Source organism: Mus musculus, chromosome 17, assembly GCF_000001635.26.
Source record: "Mus musculus strain C57BL/6J chromosome 17, GRCm38.p6 C57BL/6J".
Lineage (NCBI taxonomy): Eukaryota > Metazoa > Chordata > Mammalia > Rodentia > Muridae > Mus > Mus musculus.
The window spans coordinates 6737024-6756792 of record NC_000083.6 but is presented as its reverse complement, the minus strand read 5'-3'; the positions used below and the strand labels follow the sequence as shown (position 1 = coordinate 6756792).

General features: G+C 51.4%; 2 protein-coding genes across 10 annotated transcripts in view; one reads left to right on the top strand and one right to left on the bottom strand.

Annotated features, from left to right (window-relative positions):
- The window catches only part of Ezr (ezrin), a 44650-nt gene extending 25988 nt beyond the window's left edge, over positions 1-18662 (top strand). Inside the window, exons 3-13 of the mRNA NM_009510.2 lie at positions 850-945; positions 1908-2182; positions 2724-2807; positions 3664-3810; positions 9433-9529; positions 13940-14103; positions 14309-14439; positions 15212-15372; positions 15738-15830; positions 16912-17163; positions 17326-18662. Coding sequence (NP_033536.2) covers positions 850-945; positions 1908-2182; positions 2724-2807; positions 3664-3810; positions 9433-9529; positions 13940-14103; positions 14309-14439; positions 15212-15372; positions 15738-15830; positions 16912-17163; positions 17326-17490 — 1665 coding nt within the window. The 3' untranslated portion in view covers positions 17491-18662. The remainder of the gene's footprint in view (positions 1-849; positions 946-1907; positions 2183-2723; positions 2808-3663; positions 3811-9432; positions 9530-13939; positions 14104-14308; positions 14440-15211; positions 15373-15737; positions 15831-16911; positions 17164-17325) is intronic.
- Positions 18663-18722: 60 nt separating this feature from the next.
- The window catches only part of Sytl3 (synaptotagmin-like 3), a 79938-nt gene continuing 78891 nt past the window's right edge, over positions 18723-19769 (bottom strand). For 4 of the 9 annotated variants that reach the window (XM_030250160.1, XM_006523263.2, XM_006523261.4 and 1 more), the window contains one exon: positions 18723-19066. In XM_030250160.1, coding sequence (XP_030106020.1) covers positions 18957-19066 — 110 coding nt within the window. In that variant the 3' untranslated portion in view covers positions 18723-18956. The remainder of the gene's footprint in view (positions 19067-19769) is intronic. The other 5 variants (XM_011246181.3, NM_031395.3, XM_006523259.3 and 2 more) reach the window with 2 other exon arrangements.

The following is a 19769-nucleotide window of genomic DNA, read 5'->3' as shown; positions in this document are numbered from 1 at the left end:
TGGCAGTTAATAAGCAGAGAAACACCACAGGAACTCTGTGAGAAAGAATATTAATCTTTTTCTAAAGGTTTAATATTGCTTGACATGGCATTTAAAATTGTAACATCTAAAATTTAGGACTTAGTTCTTTTTATTTTATTTTTTTAAATTACGTGTGTGCACTTGTGCAGATGCCTGCGTGTGTCAGCGTGAGGGTGTCAGGTCCCCTGCAGGTGGAGTTGCAGGCTCTGTGAGCCTCCTGACATGGGTGCTGGGAACCCACAGAGCCAGTCCCCTGCTTCTGAGACTCCACGCAGATGACCAACCAGTCACTGCTTCTCCGTCCTAAAGACCTTAACTCGTGAGGACTGCCATTGCAGATCTTTAAGAACAGAACACAGGAAGCTTCCCTCATGGTGTCCTTGCTATGGTCTTAGATTGCAATCTTAGCATAGCTAGGAGAATTGCATGTTTCTGGAGGTCCTTGACACGAGAACGGCCAAGTGCCCTCTGCCTGTCACACTCTTAGAACCCTGGAACCAACCCCACCTGGGCACCCTGATGCTGGGCGGTGTACCTGGGCATTGGTGAGGTGGACTGTTGGTTCTGTGTGCTGGTCACAGCCTGCCCTGCAGCCTGAAGTAAGAGCATGTGAGCGGGAATTTATATAAGGTACAGATAAGCCTGAGTCTGGCCAGCTTGAGGCTAAACTGTGTCATTTGTGCTTTGACCTAGCATCTGTGAGTCACAGGTTAGGGTTGAGACTCTGCCTGTTCCTTGTACCAAGAAGTCTCTGGGGACTGCTGAACACGAGGAACCTCCTGCTGGTTCCGGTGCCTGTGTTTCTCACGGTGGGCCTCTCTCACACAGGTGGTAAAGACGATTGGCCTCCGGGAAGTGTGGTACTTCGGCCTCCAGTATGTAGACAATAAAGGATTTCCTACCTGGCTGAAACTTGATAAAAAGGTAAGTAGGGTTAACTATTTACAGGCTATTAATTGGGAGCTGGTGTGCTCTGTGGACATTGAAACCGGAATGCTTCAATGATGCCCGTGTCTTTTTGTTCCTTGTTATTTGTGTAAAGATTTTTGTAGACAGAGAGGCTGCCCGCTTCCAGGAAGAGAGACTGTGGATTAGATTAGATCTCGGCTAATTTTCACTCCTCTTCCTGGCTCCCCTGTTGGGGCAGGTAATGGCTAACTGCTTCGCTTTTAGTTGACCTTAGTGGGTTTTTTTTTCCATGAGATTAATCTAGAAATCATGAATCACACACCATATTGTCAGAACCTGCCACTGCTTTGTATGAGTCTGCAGTAAATTATCTAATTCCAAAGATTATGTAACTGCACTCGGCAGTAAGGGAGTCATCAGCTAAGTGTAGTTTCTTCAGACCCTTGGCAGGCTCTGCTTCATTCTCTACCTCACTTTCTGTAAGGAGGATCAGGGTCAGTTCACGGTCCAGGGCCAGACCAGCTTCAGGGCAGGTCATAGCGGGAAGGACATGGGGTCATTCCAAATGAGTTCTCCGGGATTGATAGCGTGGTCACAAGAAATGAGGGTGAAGCCAGCCGGTTTCCAGCAGAGTGTGAGTGCGTCGGACTGACTGACCACCTCACACCCTACAGCGATGAGTTTCAGGGCTAGGGAATGTGGCTGAGTTAGAAGGATGCTTACCTAGCACGCACAGGGCCCCGTATAAACCAGGCATGGTGGGTCATGCCCATAATCCCGGGACTCAGGAGGTGGAGGAGGGAGTGCCAGAAGTTCACGGCCATCCTCCATAATGCAGCAGTTTGAAGCAAGCCTGGGATTCTCACATGATAACATGTGTCTCACATGATAGCAGTGATAATGGGATGACAACTCTGAGTCACTGGTGCTCAGGAATGGCCTGAAGTTGGCACTGAGAACCGTCCCCCGTCTGGCAGGTCTCCGCACAGGAGGTCCGAAAGGAGAACCCTGTCCAGTTTAAATTCCGGGCCAAGTTCTACCCCGAAGACGTGGCCGAGGAACTCATCCAGGACATCACACAGAAGCTCTTCTTCCTGCAAGTCAAGGACGGGATCCTCAGCGACGAGATCTACTGCCCCCCAGAGACAGCCGTGCTCCTGGGCTCCTATGCCGTTCAGGCCAAGTTCGGAGATTATAACAAGGAAATGCACAAGTCTGGGTACCTCAGCTCGGAGCGGCTGATCCCCCAGAGGTGAGCCGAGGCTGGCCTGGGTGAGCACAAGCCCCTGTCTCAGGAGGAGGGAGCGAGCAGGAGATGTGAGAGGGAGCAGGTGATTCTGTCAAGGTGAAGTGCTCCCTTAGGCTGGGACGCTGGGACTTTCCAAAGTGCTCACTTTGGAATGTTCTCAGCCAGCAGGCTCCCCTGATGATGAATTGTGACCCAGCCAGGGTACCGTGTCCCTTTCTGACTTGCCTGCTTAGCTCTGCCTGGTACACAGTAACCTGACCTCTGGAAAATCTGTCCTTACTAAAGGTGGCAAAAAGAGACCCCCTTTGGAAGAAAAGGTTATTTAAAATAATTTTTCACAACTTCCAGCGGGAATATGTTCTTTGAAAGGCTAAATCTTCAGGTTTATGCTCAAGAAAGAAAATTGGAAAGTAGAAACAAAAAGCCGTGATTGTTCTATTCAAAAGAACAGTGAGGGATTGAAGGGGTGGGAGGTGGCTTCGTGGCTCACATCTCAGCCCTTGAAGGTGACAACAGTCCTGCATCTCTCCTTCCCAATGTCCAGAGTCATGGACCAACACAAGCTCAGCAGGGACCAGTGGGAGGACCGGATCCAGGTGTGGCACGCGGAACACCGAGGGATGCTCAAGTGAGTGCCTGCCTTTTCAGTGTGCCTTCTCTGGGACTGCAGGTAGCTCTTCCAGTCAGGTCAGCCAGTGTTAGGTCTTCATGCTTGGTGAAGTCCAAGATGGATGACTGGGCTTGCCTTGGGGAGAGGGAGATTTCAGTTTTGTGTTTTAAACAAGGCCTGGTGTTCTTGCCCGGGGAAAGAAACAACTCAGTTGAAGCCTCAAATGCTAGCTAGCAGTAACCACCCTTCAGTGGAAGGTCCAGTGGCCAGCACTCATTTGGCCGAGGGTAGCACTGGTTGCCAGTGAATCCGGGTTTCTGTCTCTTGTGGAGGAGCTCTAACTAACTTGATTATTAAAGTCATTATCTTAGTGTAATATGCACTATATATAATGTAAGCACGGGCTGCAGTTGAGAAGAGCAGCAAAGCTTGAGGGAGAGGCATGGGGCTTTAGAATACTCAAATGGAGACCCCAGTCCCTGCCTCTGGCCTTGTACACAGCCCCCACTACTTCCTTGTAGTTAGGGACTCGGGGACTGTGTGCCACAGGGGCCAGGAGTCTTTGTGAGTTCTTTCTTGGGAACCCTGATTGTTCTGTGAATGCGGAAATCTGAGTTATCCCTAGCAAGAGAATAAAAAGAGGGGAAAAGCCTGTCTCCTTAGAAACCAGGGCAAATCAGTAGCTTCTTCCTGAACTCACGGGGCCGATGAATTTACAGGGCTCAGGACAACACAGGCCCTGCCTGCCCATCCCGTATGCCGTGCCTCCCGCTCTACTCTGCATGACTGGCCTCCATTTCAAGAATAAGCAGAGACTTGTGTGTTCAGGTGTGAATGCTGCTAACTATAACACCTGTGCTTTCTTTCCCATTAGGGACAGTGCTATGCTAGAATACCTGAAGATTGCCCAGGACCTGGAAATGTATGGGATCAACTATTTCGAGATCAAAAACAAGAAAGGAACAGACCTTTGGCTTGGAGTCGATGCCCTTGGACTTAACATTTATGAGAAAGATGACAAGTGAGTTGAAGTTGATCGCTGATTTTTTTTTTCCTTTCTTTTTTAAGCTGTGGAATAGCAGGCCTGGAAAACAGAGGAAGTGCCATGCCAGTCCTGTGTGTGTTAGACTGTGTGGTAGCATCATCTTAAGTGGTGACCTGGAAGTTAGCTACTTAGTTAGATGTACCTTGTACATCTGTTCTGTAGGACATGGGACCTGTGGCAAGGAAAGGCCCCGAGTGCAGGACTATAGGACCCTGACCCTGTGAAGCAGAGCTTGGTGGCTCCCAGAGGCCGTTCCCCCTCTATGGCTGTTCTAGGCTCTTGCCTAGCTAGGGTGGACTCCTGGCTCAAGGCTTGTGCTAATCCAATCAGGAACGTTGATAATGCCACCAGACACTCCAGGATTCTGTAAGCAGCCGTCTGCATGTGTGAACAATTAGCTAAATCCCCTGAGACTGCAGAAGGTGTCCGATTGCTTCACAGCCATTACGTTGCCTGTCAAGCAAGGTCTGAGAACAGAGTCGAAAGAGCTGCCTGGCACTGGGAGCCTCTTGTCAGCTGATGATGTTTGTCCCTGAGATGCCTTCTTCCCACCAAGGGAAATCATCCCACTTCAGCAAAGGGGAGGTGGTCCTGAGCACAGCATAGAAGAAGGGCTCTGGCTGAGGAGCCGTGAGACAAGAATGTCCCAGGGTCTCGATGTCCCCGTTAGTAGGTCTTATCTGGGAAACCTAGAGGGAGGCCTAGAGCCCAGGAATGCAGCTGAGTCCCGTGAAGTGTGTCAGGATGTGCAGCTCTGCTTCATGTCCTGTCAGCTCCCCAGATCTCACCCTGTCCCCATGGTCTCTCTGGAGCCATCTAGGAGAGTGGCCCTGTTCCTAGTAAAGGACATATACATAAAGACTCCAGTTAGTGAGGCCAGGCATGGTGGTGCACACCTTTAATCCCGCACTCGGGAAGCCGAGGCAGATAGAGCTCTGTGAGTTCAAGTCTAGCTAGGGCTGCAAGGTGAGATCCTGTCTAAAATACAAACAACCCATACAGAACATCCCAGGAGCCCTTAACCCTTGGGGAACCAGAGGCAAACTGTGGGGAACTTGGCTGCTTGCTTGTGTGATGCGGTGTTGATAGAGAGTCTGAGGGAACTCTCAGAGCCAGGCCGCAGGCCTTCCTCCACGCCTGGAGTGGAGCCTGGAGCCTGTGAGCCATCACCATGCGGAAGAGCTGCCTGTGGAGTCAGAAAGTCAAGAGAGCACCGGGCCCTGGGCCTTGTGGGGGTGCATGTGGGAAGCTGCCTCTGTCAAAACTCCATTTTTGAACAGCCAGATTTTGTAACAAGCCATGGCGAGGGCTATCCAAACAGGTTTTTCCAGCTGTAAGAAACAGCCATAGGCAAGAACATGCTGATGTCAGCCCCTAACCACCACAGCCTGCAGAAATGTTGCTTTTCTTTCTTCTTTTTTATTCCAAGTAAAATTTGAACTGTGCTCTACTGAGCCCGCCCCTTGCCTCCAGGCTTCCAGTCAGCAGCCAACTGCAGTTCTCCCAATTCTTCCTTATTTTCTCCTGGCAGCAGGAGGCAGCTCCACTCCCATCACCATCCCCTCTAAAGAAGGCACGCCCTGTCTGCGGAGGAAAAGCATTTAAGTGGACACTAAGTCAGTTAACAGCACAGTTCCCTCCCGTTTGCAGTAGCTGTAGGAGAGTGTTCTGGGCTCCGAGGGGCCAGAGCTCTAGGGGCCCGGGTGTTAAATTGCATCCTTCACCAATAGAACTAATGGTGGGCATTGGATATTCTTGATACATTGTTAATAGGGGTAATCCGATACACAAACAAACAGATATATCTTATCATGGCTTTTTTGAAATTAAATGGGCTCTGGCTGGGACATGTCTCCTGGGGACCCCCTTTTCATGCTATATGTCACACAGTTCATTGAAAGCCTGGGTACTTACTGAAAGCAGTTGTCTGTCCCCTTTCTTTAACCCTGGGCTTGGAAGGAAGAGGGGGAGATAGGCATACATAGTGCCCCCACCCCCACCCTCCACTGGCGCCATGCACACAAGTCCAGCCAGGCTGGATTATGACCCCTCCCGACACTCCCATACCAAAACCGACACAAAAATAAATGAACTTAGCACACGAGGTTGGCCTTGGACCCTTAGCCTGTGCCAGCACACCCGTACCAGCCCCTTGTGTCACTCCATCATGAAGTGTGGGCAGCAGTCCTGGCTCCAGGCTTCACGTCTCTGAGAGCGAGCATCCTGGAGGAGCCTTGTGGACTGGTTGGATACGACACTCCATCAGCTCGGTCACTGAGATGCAATGCTTCCCCCGCCTAGAGCTGGCGGTGTCTCAGATGAGATGTGCCTTGCCGTGAGTTGCGGCATCTGAACTCGTCCCAGTGAAACACCGCAGTGGTCTCATCCTTGTGATTTTGGGCTCTCTGTTGACTTTTAGAAAGACTTAGGCTTGCATTTCCCACACTGTCATATTTGAGTTTTGCACAGTGGGTGAGTGCCTCAGGGCCCCCATGAAGCATGTGCTGTTGTTGGTGGGACGGTCCAGCCACTACCGTGTCTGCCCCTCACATTGTAGTTGGTAAGTGTACTGTAGGGAGAGTCTACGAACTGGATTTACTGACATTTCCAGCTATTGGCGCTAATGTCCGTGGATGGAACTTTTAATAGAATTATTACTTTTTTTTTTTTTTTTTTTGGTTGTTTTCGAGACAAGGTTTCTCTGTGTAGCCCTGGCTGTCCTGGAACTCACTCTGTAGACCAGGCTGGCCTCGAACTCAGAAATCCGCCTGCCTCTGCCTCCCAAGTGCTGGGATTAAAGGCATGCGCAGTGGTTAAGAGCACTGACTGCTCTTCCAGAGGTCCTGAGTTCAGTTCCCAGAAACCACATAGTGGCTCACAATCATCTGTAATGAGATCTGATGCCCTCTTCTGGTGTGCCTGAAGACAGCTACAGTGTACTCATATACATAAAATAAATAAATCTTTAAAAAAAAAAAAAGAAATGGCAATCCGGGGGCAGTCACAAACACATTAACTAGAAGGGGCCAGTTTCTCTCTCTTTCCTCAGACCTCAGGATTAGCGCGGACTCATGGGTATTTGTGAGCGATGCTGCTCATTTTGCTACTGAGGTTGTTTGAGGTTCAGCTTGTAGGGACCTTGGCCTGGTATCTGTGTTGCTTACATATAACCCCATTGTGCAGAGGCCGACCTTAACTCTCTTACATCTCAAGACGCCTCAGTCCTAGTCTGTGCACACCCAGCAACCAGCCATCTCCACATAGCCCTGGTTCCTCTTGGTGGTGAGTCCCACCTCTCCATCATCAGCCTCCTTCTCTTCCGCTTCTTCTTCTTCCTCCTCCTGCTGCTCTCCTCTAATTCGAGGGCTTACAAGTGGCCTAGGTTACCCTAGAACTCACCACTCTCCTAACTCAGCTTCCCAAGTGCGGGGATTCTAGACACGCACTGATATGTCCAGCTCTTCTCCCCACCTTCTAAGTAGGTGACACATTTGGGGCAGTGACACTATCAGTCCTGTGCCAGTCAGTCTTCTGGGTGGATCCCGCTTATGTCACGTGTGTGATCTCTTTTTAGACAGGGAGAGGAAAAGAGAATCCCTGCAGGCTTTCATTTTCCAACTGGCTAAGAATCAAAGGAAGTTCCCTCACTCAGAAGCGAGTCACAGCTCCCTGGCCCCGGCGTTCTGACCTCACTCAGAAGCGAGTCACAGCTCCCTAGCCCCGGCGTTCTGACCTCACTCAGAAGCGAGTCACAGCTCCCTGGCCCCGGCGTTCTGATACTACAGTTAGCTTATGAGTGGCTACAGATTGAGCTTTCAAAGTTGCAAGGGCCGTGTTGGACCCAGCCTTTGGAAAACAGATGCCTGCTGAGGTTGGACACCCGGCTTTTCTAGGTCAGACCTAGCGAGACCTGTATAGACAGATGCTGCAGGACAGAGCCTGGGCTCCTTGGTTTTAGGAGTTAGAGATGTTGACCTGGCAGCCAGCCATGTGGCTGTGGGTTGAGTAGCTCTTTCCTGGTTCCTAGTTCTTCTGAAATCAGCTCTTGGCGTCTGGGGCATGTGCCCTAAAAGTAGCTGCCTGGCATCACTATGCTTTGGCTCTTCCCTGTGAGGGGGACAAAGATAGAAATGGTGACCGGGTCAGTCCGTAGCTATATTTCAAGTGTGCTTAGACCTGTCGACAAAGCCATACTGCTGAAAGTTCTGAATCCCACGGGGATGGTGAGGTGAGAGAACACACCGCATCTGAGTGCCGCGAGCGGTGGATTAAGTTGGGTCGCCACTGCCGTGCCCACGAAGCCCTGCCATGCTTAAAAGCCCTCTTGTGGTCTTCGGAGGCTGCCTTGTGTTTCTGACCCAGCTTTTACTTCCAAAGCAAGAGCCACCCTGCCCCAATGTGTCTTTAGCCACTGAATCCCACCCCCAGACTCCAGCCTAGCTGTTATCCGCTTGAAGTAGAACCCATAGGAAATGACAAGGTTTGTTTTGTTGTTGTTGTTTCTTTTTTTATTATTGTTTTTTAGTTTAGGTGTGTGTATATGACAGTGTGTGGGTGGTAGAGCAGATGTGCCTGTGCAGAATCCAGAGGCCATCAGTTGCCCTGCTTGATCATGCTCCACTTTCTTCCCTTGAGACTGGGTCTGTCATTGAGCCTGGAGCTGATCTGGCGGCCGATGAGACTCGGCAGTCTTGTCTCCACAGCCGCAGTGCTGGGTAGCGATGCTTTTTATATGACTTCTGTGGATTTGAACTCTCAACTCAGGTTTTTCACACTTGTGCCAAGAAGGCTCTTGCCCACTGAGCCGTCTCCTCAGCCCAGGACAGCTTTTGATGGCAGAGCTTGTGGTTTGAGAGTTTGTCCTTACTTCCGGATTGCTATTACTTCTGGTAAAGTGCTGGAGAGTAGGCTGGAGACACGGACAGCATCCAGCCAGGTGGGAGTGTGTGCCTCGATAGAATGAGAGCCAGGGGTGTGGAATCCAGCCCCATCCCTGTGCACCTCATGGATCAGTGGCTTCTCTGTGAGGAAGGCCCTTATGGAAAAAAAGGCATGGTTTTATAAAGCGAAAAGTAACATGGTACTTAACACTAAGCTGGCTTGTGTCACAGTGGGAAGCCGAGGGGCCTGTGGGACAGGAGACAAGGAAACGTGTTGGCAGCCTGGAACTATGTTGAAGGTGTAGTTTTAGAGCTGTGAGTAGACTCTGCTGACATATCTGAAGAGAGCTCTGGCTGGCTGACAGGGAATTAATCAGACCAGAACAGCAGTGGGGGCTCTGGCCGCATGAGAAGCTGGGCAGGGTAGGCATGTGGGGGAAGAAGGTCAAATAGGACAAAAGAGCTTTCCGACGTAAGAGTCGGTGACCCAGGGTGATGCCGCACAGCTGCCTGATGCTGAGAACTAAAACCTGGCTGCACCATTTGGTTGAACCTGGGAGGGTTAAAGACTGTTTAAACATGGTGATTTTATTAATTATGTCTCCTGGACTCGCTTTGTATTTTAAATGAAGAGGTTTGCTTAGGTCTCCCCGTCCAAGAACATGTGAGTTACACACTCACATCTAACCAACTGCTGCTTTTCTTTTTATGACCTCAGGTTGACCCCAAAGATCGGCTTCCCTTGGAGTGAGATCAGGAACATCTCTTTCAACGACAAGAAGTTTGTCATTAAGCCCATCGACAAGAAGGCACCTGTAAGTTCAAGCGTAGACCGGGTCATCGCTTCCAGTCTCCCAGCCAACCGGGTTTTCAGGAGAAAACTGAGGCTTCCTAGTGTCCCGAGCACACGGTGTTCCTCTAGCTTCCCCTTAATGGGAGCTCAGACTCCATGTGACTGACCACGGCTGTGGGAGGTTGCTATGGAGACCAAATGTGTCCATCCAAAGCTCAATGATGTAATTTTAAGTCTTCATACAGAGAAAAGGGCAGTTCTCATTGACCTTGACCAAGTGGTAATAAGTGCTTCCCCAAATGACACACTTCTGCGGTGGCACACCCGGCTTGCCTAATGCTCGTGTGGGTAGCCAGCCCACCCCTGAAACCAGCCTGTGGGTGGAGCTTATGCCAGTGTCTCATCGGTAGCTGGCTGGATGATAGACAATGAGACCTTCAAATCCAAAGGACCAAAATTTGGCTGTCTGTACTGCCTTGGGTTTAGGAGTTAACTGTTCAAAGTGTTTCAGAGCATGGTGGGTCCCCAGAGGTTCCCCTCTACCTCTTGCTTCCTGTCTACGATGGGCAGCCCACCTTTGTCCTGTGGTCACCCTGGCCTATCTCATGATCTTCACTCAGGCATGTACTCTGCCCATGTGGGCAGCAGAGTGTGAAGTAAGCTGAAAGGACCAATGTACTGTGAAACTTTATCTGGGTTTTCTTCTGTCAGCATTTAAACTTTTAGTTGATGTTGGGCCAGAATACTGAAGACAGACAGACACAACTCTAGCAGGGTAGAAATAGCCAGAACTCTCTTTTCTTGGTTTTGTTTTTTTAAGTATAATTTTTAAAGAGCTTCCTCTGGCTTGTACCACAGTTATAGATTGGGAAAGACTTTGGGTCCCCGAGTCTTCTTGTTCCCTAGTTACAGTGGTAAGCCTAGAGAGACCAGCACGGACTGTGTCCACACCACGATGCCTGCTAAGCCTCTTAGGGCTGAGAACCCCTTGGAAATGGTAAACACACTTGGAGCACTCAGTGTTACCAACCAACCGTCACTTCCCCGCAAGTGGGCCGGGCTGTCTGTCGGAACTGTAAAGTCAGCAGGTCTCCGCTTGGCTTGTGAAAGTATTTTCTTTATTGAAATGTCTCCTGCTGTTTGTAAACCCGTGACTCCCTCTCCACTCACACAGTTCTTTAAAATTAAGCTGTTTAATACAGACTCAGGCTCCATGGTAACGACTCCCATTAATATGCAGTCCCACCAGCAGAGGGTCACAACAAACCCATGTTCTGTGGGCAGTGAGGTGGCACAGCTAGAGAGGCAGTTCTGAAGTAAGTCTGGGGAGATTGCTTTCTGCTCCGTGTGGAGATTGCTTCTTTCTTTTTTTAAATTCAGCTTACAGAAGAAGTGGCCTTTGAGGCTAGATTGGTGAAGAATGCATACATGTATGTTGGCATATATTTTAAATTTCTTTGGAAAGCCAAAGACTGCAGACGCAATCGTGGCTGATCTGGTTGAATTAGTGCACACGTGGTCTCTATCAGGCAGCCCTGTGGGAAGCTTCCCTTAGAGAAATGGCTGCCAGGAAGATGGTTCAGTCAGTCAAGTGCTTGCCCTGAGGCTGGATGCCAGCAGTTCCGGAAACAGGTGCAGTTGGGGGGCATGTGTGACCCCAGTGCTGAGGGAAAGTGAAAGGGGTATGAGGCTCATCTGTGGGGCTCATTAGCCAGCCAGTCCAGCTGGATTTCTGAGCTCCAGGCTCGAGGAGACACCCTGCCTCAAAAAAATAAGGTAGAAAGCAACAGAGGAAGACACTGATACACCCCATCTCCGGCACACACACACACATCGCCCATGCACCCCAGGAGCCTGCGGCACACACACATCGCCCATGCACCCCAGGAGCCTGCGGCACACGCACACACATCGCCCATGCACCCCAGGAGCCTGCGGCACACACACATCGCCCATGCACCCCAGGAGCCTGCGGCACACACACACACACATCGCCCATGCACCCCAGGAGCCTGCGGCACACACACACACATCGCCCATGCACCCCAGGAGCCTGCGGCACACACACATCGCCCATGCACCCCAGGAGCCCGGTGTTCCAGGACTGACCTGTGGCCACAGACAGTCGCAGTTCTGCATTGCGGTGGGAAAAGCGATGAGACCAGGCAAAGAGGAGGATTCTCAGGGTGGATCTAGCAACACCCTCAGACGAAAAGTGACGCTGAGGGGAGGAGAGGAGGGTAGCCGGGCCTCTCAATGTAGGCACAAACGCAGAGGCAGCATTAGTTCGGGAGCTGAGGGGTGACAAGGAGGCGGTGACACTCCATCCTTCCCCAGGGCTGAGGAGTGGCCATGCCTAATCCCAGTATTTTACTTTGGACATAAGCAAACCACATTTTTAAGGTTAGACTATAATATAAAAGACAGCAGAAACCCTGGAGGTAAGAGGGTGTAGGGTTTCTTTCTTGTTGCAGCCTCCGGAAGGGAGCCCTGGGAATGTATAAAACTTCTCCAGAGGGCAAGGCAGGAGGCATTGTCTTCCCTGCCCACTCACGGCAGTCTGGGCCCTCGTTCTGACTTTTAGGTGGGCTCTCCGACCTCATTTCCCTTTCAGCTAGTCCAGGCAGCCCCCTCTCCCTTCAGAACAATAGGCCCTACCATTCCCTTAGCCCTCAGGGGAAGGCGGAGAGCTCTCCGTGGCTTTTGAACTGTTAGAAGATTTCCGGACTCTGTCTAGCTGTTGGTTCTGGGCAGCCTTCTCAGGAGCCCCTCCGACAGACCCATGATGGTCTTGGAATTGGACTTTGGCCTTGTGGGAGCTTCCTGGGAGTGTGCCCATCAGGATTTGGGGTTCCTCGGGGTCCTCTTTCCCTTGCTCTTCTGTCTGATACTTGTTTTTAGGACACGGGCTGTCTGTCCACTAAGAAAGCCTCCCCTTGTCTCTCTTTCGCATTAAAATGCTCTCTGAGGACTTGAACTCACAACTCTAACTTGGAGTCATAACTGGCTTCTTTCAAAGGCATAGGAGAAATTCCTTCCCCTCACCCACCCCGCTGCTGACGGCTGACTCTGGAGTGTTTTCTAAAAGTTTCTTGTAGGCAGGGTTGGGGAACCTCATGTTAACCTGTAGTTCTGACTCGAGTCGCTGTGACTGTTTTTTTTCTAAAGGGGAGTTTGTGCGTACTTGTGAGTCTCAGTGGGACATTTTGGGGCCGTGTGCCTTTGAAGCCATGAAATGAGGTTGTTCCTTCCTGTGTAATAAGAGATAGGTAGGCAATAAAAATTCCTGGTTCTCCTAGCGCTGTGGACTCCTCCCTGAGAAACCCAATGACTTAATAACCAGTCTGTGAAACCAGAGGGGAGCCCCACCCAGGAAGTTAGGGGTTCCAGGAGGCCTCGTGGAGACCGGAAAACTAAACCACCACCGTTTTGGGGTGTGTGTTACTCAGCGGTTGGGAGGAGCACCTGCCACATTAACTTCATCTTCCCTCCAGATGGCTGGAGAAAAACCAGGAGGCATTTGCAAATAGACCATGACTCCCCTCTGTAACCTAAGCTAATCGTAGAAGGAGCAAGAAGTTAGGAGTCAAGATTGTCTGTCATCATGGTCCTAAACCTGTATGTACTGGTGACAGAGCTTCCAAATACCATTCTCTGCCCTCCTCTTTGAGAAAGAAACTGCCTTCGTTGTGAGCACGTAGACAGCTGGCCCAAGTAGCGCCTGTGTGTGGCAGCCAGGGTTTACTGTCCCAGGTACTGTTAACACACTGTCCCAAGCCCCTTGGGAATATTTTCCAATTTAGTCTTGTGACATTCCCATTATACTGTTGCCCTTGTTCGGTGACCCTGAGGCTCAGTGATGGAGCGCAGGATGCTTGAGGGTGTGTGTGGAATCGAGCTCAGGGCTGGTCAACATGGTTGGTAGGAGTAGCACTGTAAGGCTGTGGTGCATCCCTGGCTCAGGAATCCAGAGCAGTGGATGGAGGTCAGGGCAGTCTGTGGCAGCGTGAGAGGGGACGGGAAGCTCAGAAGTTAAGGTGTAGCATACAGGAAGGAACAGGAAATGACGGGTGGTGACAGGATGAGGAGCTGGAGAAGCAGATACCAAAACATGGAGCCAGCGATAACCAGCTCTCTCAGTGCAAGAGGGGCCTCTCTAGGCTGAGATTTAGCGTGTGCACACCCATGCTAGGCACACCACACATAAACCACGAATATACAAGCGGTGTACACACATGTACATACCCAGGGCCCCCTCCCACTTGACCCACTGAGCGTATATTCTATATACAGGGAGTGTGTGTGTGTGTGCCCCCCCCCCCCATGGCCTTTGGCCTTTTAAAGAAGGTTGAGAAACTCTTATGAAGTGCCGTCTTAGGAAAGAAGGTCGTCGAGGGAGCCGAAGCCAAGGCCGCTCTGTTCTGTTTTGTAGGACTTTGTGTTCTACGCCCCGCGCCTGAGAATTAACAAGCGGATCCTGCAGCTCTGCATGGGGAACCATGAGCTGTACATGCGCCGCAGGAAGCCCGACACCATCGAGGTGCAGCAGATGAAGGCCCAGGCTCGGGAGGAGAAGCACCAGAAGCAGCTAGAGCGGTGAGTGGCCAGGACACAGTGCCAGCAGGGACCGCGGGCCTGGACAGCTGCATCCTCAAGTGTCTGCTCAGCAGCCCAGTTGGGATCAAGCAGGGACACAGACACAGGCTATGGCATCCCTGTGCTGGTGGTAGCGGACCAGCAGCTGCGTTTGCAGGTCCGAGCCTCACCCTTCCCCCGTGCCTCTTCCTCTTCCCTATACCAGACAGCAGTTGGAAACCGAGAAGAAGAGGCGAGAGACGGTGGAGAGAGAAAAGGAGCAGATGCTCCGGGAGAAGGAGGAGCTGATGCTTCGGCTGCAGGACTACGAGCAGAAGACCAAGAGGGCGGAGAAAGGTCGGGGCTCCTGCTGCCTGGCCTCCCGCCCCCGCCCCCGCAGTCACTCCAGAGTTGGTTCCCCTAGAGAGTCATGGCCCACAGCCAAGAGGGAACTTGTTCAAGAGTGCTGTCTCTGACACAATCCCATAAGACAGAACAGAGCAATTGCAGTGCCATCTTTGAGACTAGAAAGCAGTTCTGTGCTTTATTAATGTCTGTCTGTGCCTGTCAGTAATTCCCCCCTACACACACACACACACACACACACACACACACTTGCTAAGAATGTTGAACTTCAGTGAGATAGATATCACATCCCTTCAACACATACACAGCTGTCACAACCAGCTTGTGACACCTCTACCATACATCCCAGGGTCATAGGTGCAGCCCTGCCCTCTGAGGACATTTTAGAATTAGAAGAGAGATGCTGTCTCTACTGGGGCATGAAAGATACCAGCAAGGCCATTTCTGTGTCCCAAGTCAGTGCCCAGGTGAAGAGCCAGGGTGTCATTATTGAGGTGCAGCAGGGGTCAGAGAGGTCAGACCTGGCCCCAGGAGCCAGGATATCTAAGCAGCTGCTCCTCCGGGGTCTCTGGCCACACTGAGGAAATGATCTTAGCAGAAATGAGCCCCGAGCTGTCCCTGCTCACAGCCCAGTGACTCAGTCCAGGACTTTGTGACTGTGAGGTTGGCTTTCACACAGTCTCTCACTTGGGGTGAGATGGGAACTCTAAGGCTCACTTCCTGCCTGGGAGTCTGAGCAGCGCCGACTCCATTTTCTCTGCAGAGCTCTCCGAGCAGATTGAGAAGGCCCTCCAACTGGAGGAAGAGAGGAGGCGAGCCCAGGAGGAGGCTGAACGTCTGGAGGCCGACCGCATGGCCGCCCTGCGGGCCAAGGAAGAACTCGAGAGACAGGCGCAGGATCAGATAAAGAGCCAGGAGCAGCTGGTAGGGATTGCCTGGGTTTCAAGATGCTGAATTATAGAGAGGGCTGCTCCTGGGGAATCCACCAAGTGACAGCTGCCTTTCAAAGCTTGCTGTAAACAGATCTGTGTGTGTGTGTGTGTGTGTGTGTGTGTGTGTGTGTGTGTGCATGCGTGCTCGAGCATGTGCTGGACCTGTCTGAATCCTCAGGAAGGTGGATGTGGATGCTTGAGGTCCCAGAGCCATGGGGAGGTACCCAGAGGGTCCCCTGACCCTGAAGAGGGCGGGGACACAGCTCATCACCAGGAAGGCCAATGTTACGGGGAAATGTTGTTCACCAATGGACTCTGCCAGAAGGATTCTGGACACCCCTTTACCCTCCCCTGCAGGCTGCAGAGCTGGCAGAGTACACGGCCAAGATCGCACTGCTGGAGGAGGCGCGGAGGCGCAAGGAGGACGAGGTAGAAGAGTGGCAGCACCGGGTGAGTGAACCCCAGAAACCAGGCATGGCCGTGGGGTACGTCTTAGGAGGGTGCAGGCCACACCACAAGTTTCAGGAACCTCTTAACAACCCTCTGCAGATGGCTTCTCTGTTCATGAGACAGAAATCCCCCAAGGAATGGCCTTGACCCTGTTCACGAGGTAGAGCAGCATGCAGGCACTGGATTAGCAGCAGAACAAAGGGCCCACTCATTCCTTCCCCTGTCTGTATCCCCATGTCCCACGCTCTTCAGCCGTGATCAAACACCCTTGATTGGGAACTAGTTTTGATTCTAACTGCTTGGGTACCCCCTGCAATGGGGTCACAGACCCTGAAGCAGGATATGACAGTTGGAGTGTACTGGAGAACTTTGGAGGTTTCCCGACTAGCGCGACAGCCTGGACTCCCAGATGTCTCACTGAACGCTCACTTGCCTTTGAGCCTGCTCCCTGAGGGGCAGCATCCAGTGTGGTGTTCTGCTTTGTGTTCTTTACAGTGTCAGTATGTAGTAGCTGGCCTCTTGAGTCCTCTCAGAGGCTGGGCTTCCCTGTGTTCCTGTACCTCCAGGATGAAGGTCTGGGTGTTCCACGTGTCCTTTGCTTCTAAGGGCCCTCTTCTGGGTGTGCCCTGGGCCTACGTCTCCCATCCGTACCTTACATGTTTTCTAACCCACTGCAAGCAGAAAACTTAGGATTGGGGGAAAGCGCTCATTGTAAAAGCATTAGTTAAAGAAGGGTCAGGCTGACCTAGAAAGGGGTGCAGGTGGATGAGGCTGGGTCTGGGCCCCTGGCTGACACTCTTAAGAGCGAGATCCATGCAGACCTACTCCAAGTGGTAGCACTTCCAGTCGCTGGAGAACAGAGCCGATGAGCATGTACCCGGATTACAGGCAGAGAGAAATGGTTGTGCTCTCGAGTGTCCAGGGTCCGGAATCTTGAGTTTTCTGATTGCAGTGTATGTGCTGTCACTCCAGCCAAGAGCCAAGGGGAGGCGGGATTCCCCGGGCTCCTAGCCGGCCGGCAGACCGTTCCATGATGGGATGTGTAAGGGTCCTCACTTGACCAGCATTCTCCTCTCCAAAGGCTAAAGAAGCCCAGGACGACCTGGTGAAGACCAAAGAGGAGCTGCACCTGGTGATGACGGCCCCACCGCCCCCACCGCCCCCAGTGTATGAGCCTGTGAATTACCACGTGCAGGAGGGACTGCAGGACGAGGGAGCAGAGCCTATGGGCTACAGTGCCGAGCTCTCCAGTGAGGGCATCCTGGATGACCGCAACGAGGAGAAGCGGATCACAGAGGCAGAGAAGAATGAGCGCGTGCAGCGGCAGCTGCTGGTGAGTGGGCAGGGACAGCAGACATTATGCAGGGCCCCACCCCTGGTGCCTTCTCCTGCCCTAACCTAACATACCCGCATATCCCAGTCAGTCCACAAGGAGTGAAACCCTGACCTCACGTGGCAAGCAGGCCAATAACAGATAACTTGCTTCCTGTTTCAGACCCTGAGCAATGAGTTGTCCCAGGCCCGGGATGAGAACAAGAGGACCCACAATGACATCATCCACAACGAGAACATGCGGCAAGGCAGGGACAAGTATAAGACGCTGCGGCAAATCAGGCAGGGCAACACCAAGCAACGCATTGACGAGTTCGAGGCCATGTAGAGGCCAGGCTGGGACCAAGGGCAGAGGGCACCTCACTGCAGGCAGGTGTCACACTTGGCTCTTTAGTTCTCTTAAGTTTAGACACCCCCTTGCTGTGTTCCAGTCCCTTAAAGAGCAGTTACGGGGCCTGCATTCTGCCCCGAGACCCAGTGGGCTCCTCCTTGGTTCCTTCTAATTGTATCACATAGTGCCAAACAGGTCAGATTTAATGACAGTTACCGAATCACTTCCTGTTTGGAGCAGGGATTCGGAGGGCTGGCCCTCATGAAGCAAGATTCATTGTCACTGGGACAGCACTGTGGCTCACGGGTGCCATACTTTTCTCTAGTTTTACAATGAGCTCAAATCGATTTTGTTCTTGATTTTTATGAAGGATCCATCTCTGTGTATTGAGGGGTAAAAATGATTTTGAAATTTGAGTCTAAAGCATGCCCCCACAGAGTCTCCTTCCTCCAGACCGCTGGCAGAGTCTCCAGGGGTCCTTCAGAGTGTACGGTACAGGACTCTCCGATACAAAATTCTCATGCTTATCTGTTAGCATACATTGTTGGACTTATATATCTAATGATCTGCTATAGAGGATAGTATTTATATATAAGCGATAATATGGGTTTGTAACATTAGTTTTAAAAAAGGGAAAGTTTTGTTCTGTATATTTTGTTACCTTTTACAGAATAAAAGAATTCAACATTAAGAACCATGTAACCGAGACACTTGATCTGACACAGGGGCAGTCGGGAAACCGATGACTGCAGTAATCACCACTGTACAAAAATGTTAGTGGGTTTTGTGCACGTAAAATGCACACTTCCATTTCCTGTCAGTTTCTTATTTGAAAAAAAAAAAATACACACCGAGAGCATCCAGACTCCAGCCCTGAAGGGACGCCGGCCTCTTTATTGTGAGCAACTTGTTCCCGTTTTCAGTTTGTCTTCCTTCCTTTCGCGGACTAGCCTCCTTGGTTGTGATGTCTGTCCTGTGCGGGTGACTCCGCACCAGATTTACACACAATAAAAGCTCTCCAAGGCCTTGTGTCTGATTGCATGGGGGGGGTTGGGGTGGGAGTGGGGGGTCTCTCAGACTTGTCCTCGGGATTCAGGAAGCATGCTAATCAGAGAGGGGTCTTCCCCAGCTCCCCTGCACTGGGAGGTTTGCCACCCGAGAGGAGCACACAGCATTCAACCTACTTCTATTTTCCTCTGAAACAACATATAACAAAGCTAAAAACGTGGTTGTTAATAAATGCTGGGAGTTACAGGACAGTGTTGAGCGTTTATTGAGATCAGAACATTTCCACATCTATCTGTTGACAGTAGCCTCCCCGACTGCCTGGGTAACAGTAATTGTTCCGTGTCCTAACGACACACATTACTGTAGTCAGTTATTGGTGATCCAGTGTGTCTGATTCTGCCATGATCCCACTTCCTGTTGACCTTTGTGGGTTCGCAGTCGCCTTGGGCTTCACCTCAGTGCAGGACGAGGGTCATGTCTGTCCACAGGTTTGGGCTGGAGAGGACTCTGTGCCACTGAAGCTTGGACTGTGAACCTGAGTCGGGACAACCCGCAGCACCTCCCTCTGCAATGAGAGAGTAGGTGGGGGGTGAGGGAGATTGCCACTTTGTGCTCCCTAGCTTTTAAGAAGCAAGTACCCAGGAGGAGACTTCCTAAGAGACACCCCACCCTTGCACAGGCAGCATCACCCCCAAAGCCTAGGGTCCCACGCTCTAAATCAAAGGTTCCCAACTTGTGGGTCAGGACCCCCTTTGGGGGCCAAATGGCCTTCTCACAGGGGCCGCCTGAGACCACTGTAAGGCAGATTTAGATGCATAGACATTACAGTTCATAACACCAGCAAAATTACTGATACGAAGTGGCAATAAAATACGGTTGGGGGCTGCCACAACATGAGGAACTGAATTAGAGGGTCACAGTTAGGAAGGTTGAGAGCCACTGCTCTAAAGCAAAGGGAGGTGGACTCAGGCATTCAGTTCTTCCCAGTGAGTCATAGAAGTTAATTCTGAGACTGGAGGTGGTCTGAGGGTCCTGTTTTTTTCAAGGAAGGGATTTCTGGGAGGACTTATTTGCTTCGAAGACATTTGCATTCCAAGGAATGCACCCTCCAGTCTTGTTTAGTAATTCTCAGCTGGCAGTCATTGAGGAGACCTGCGCAGGCAACGGGGAGGTCTTACACTGTGTAGGAGAGCCCTGCTGAGAGCTGAACCTGCCCACGCCCAGTAGGAGACTGGCCATACAATGTCAGCCACCTCCTGGTAAGCCAC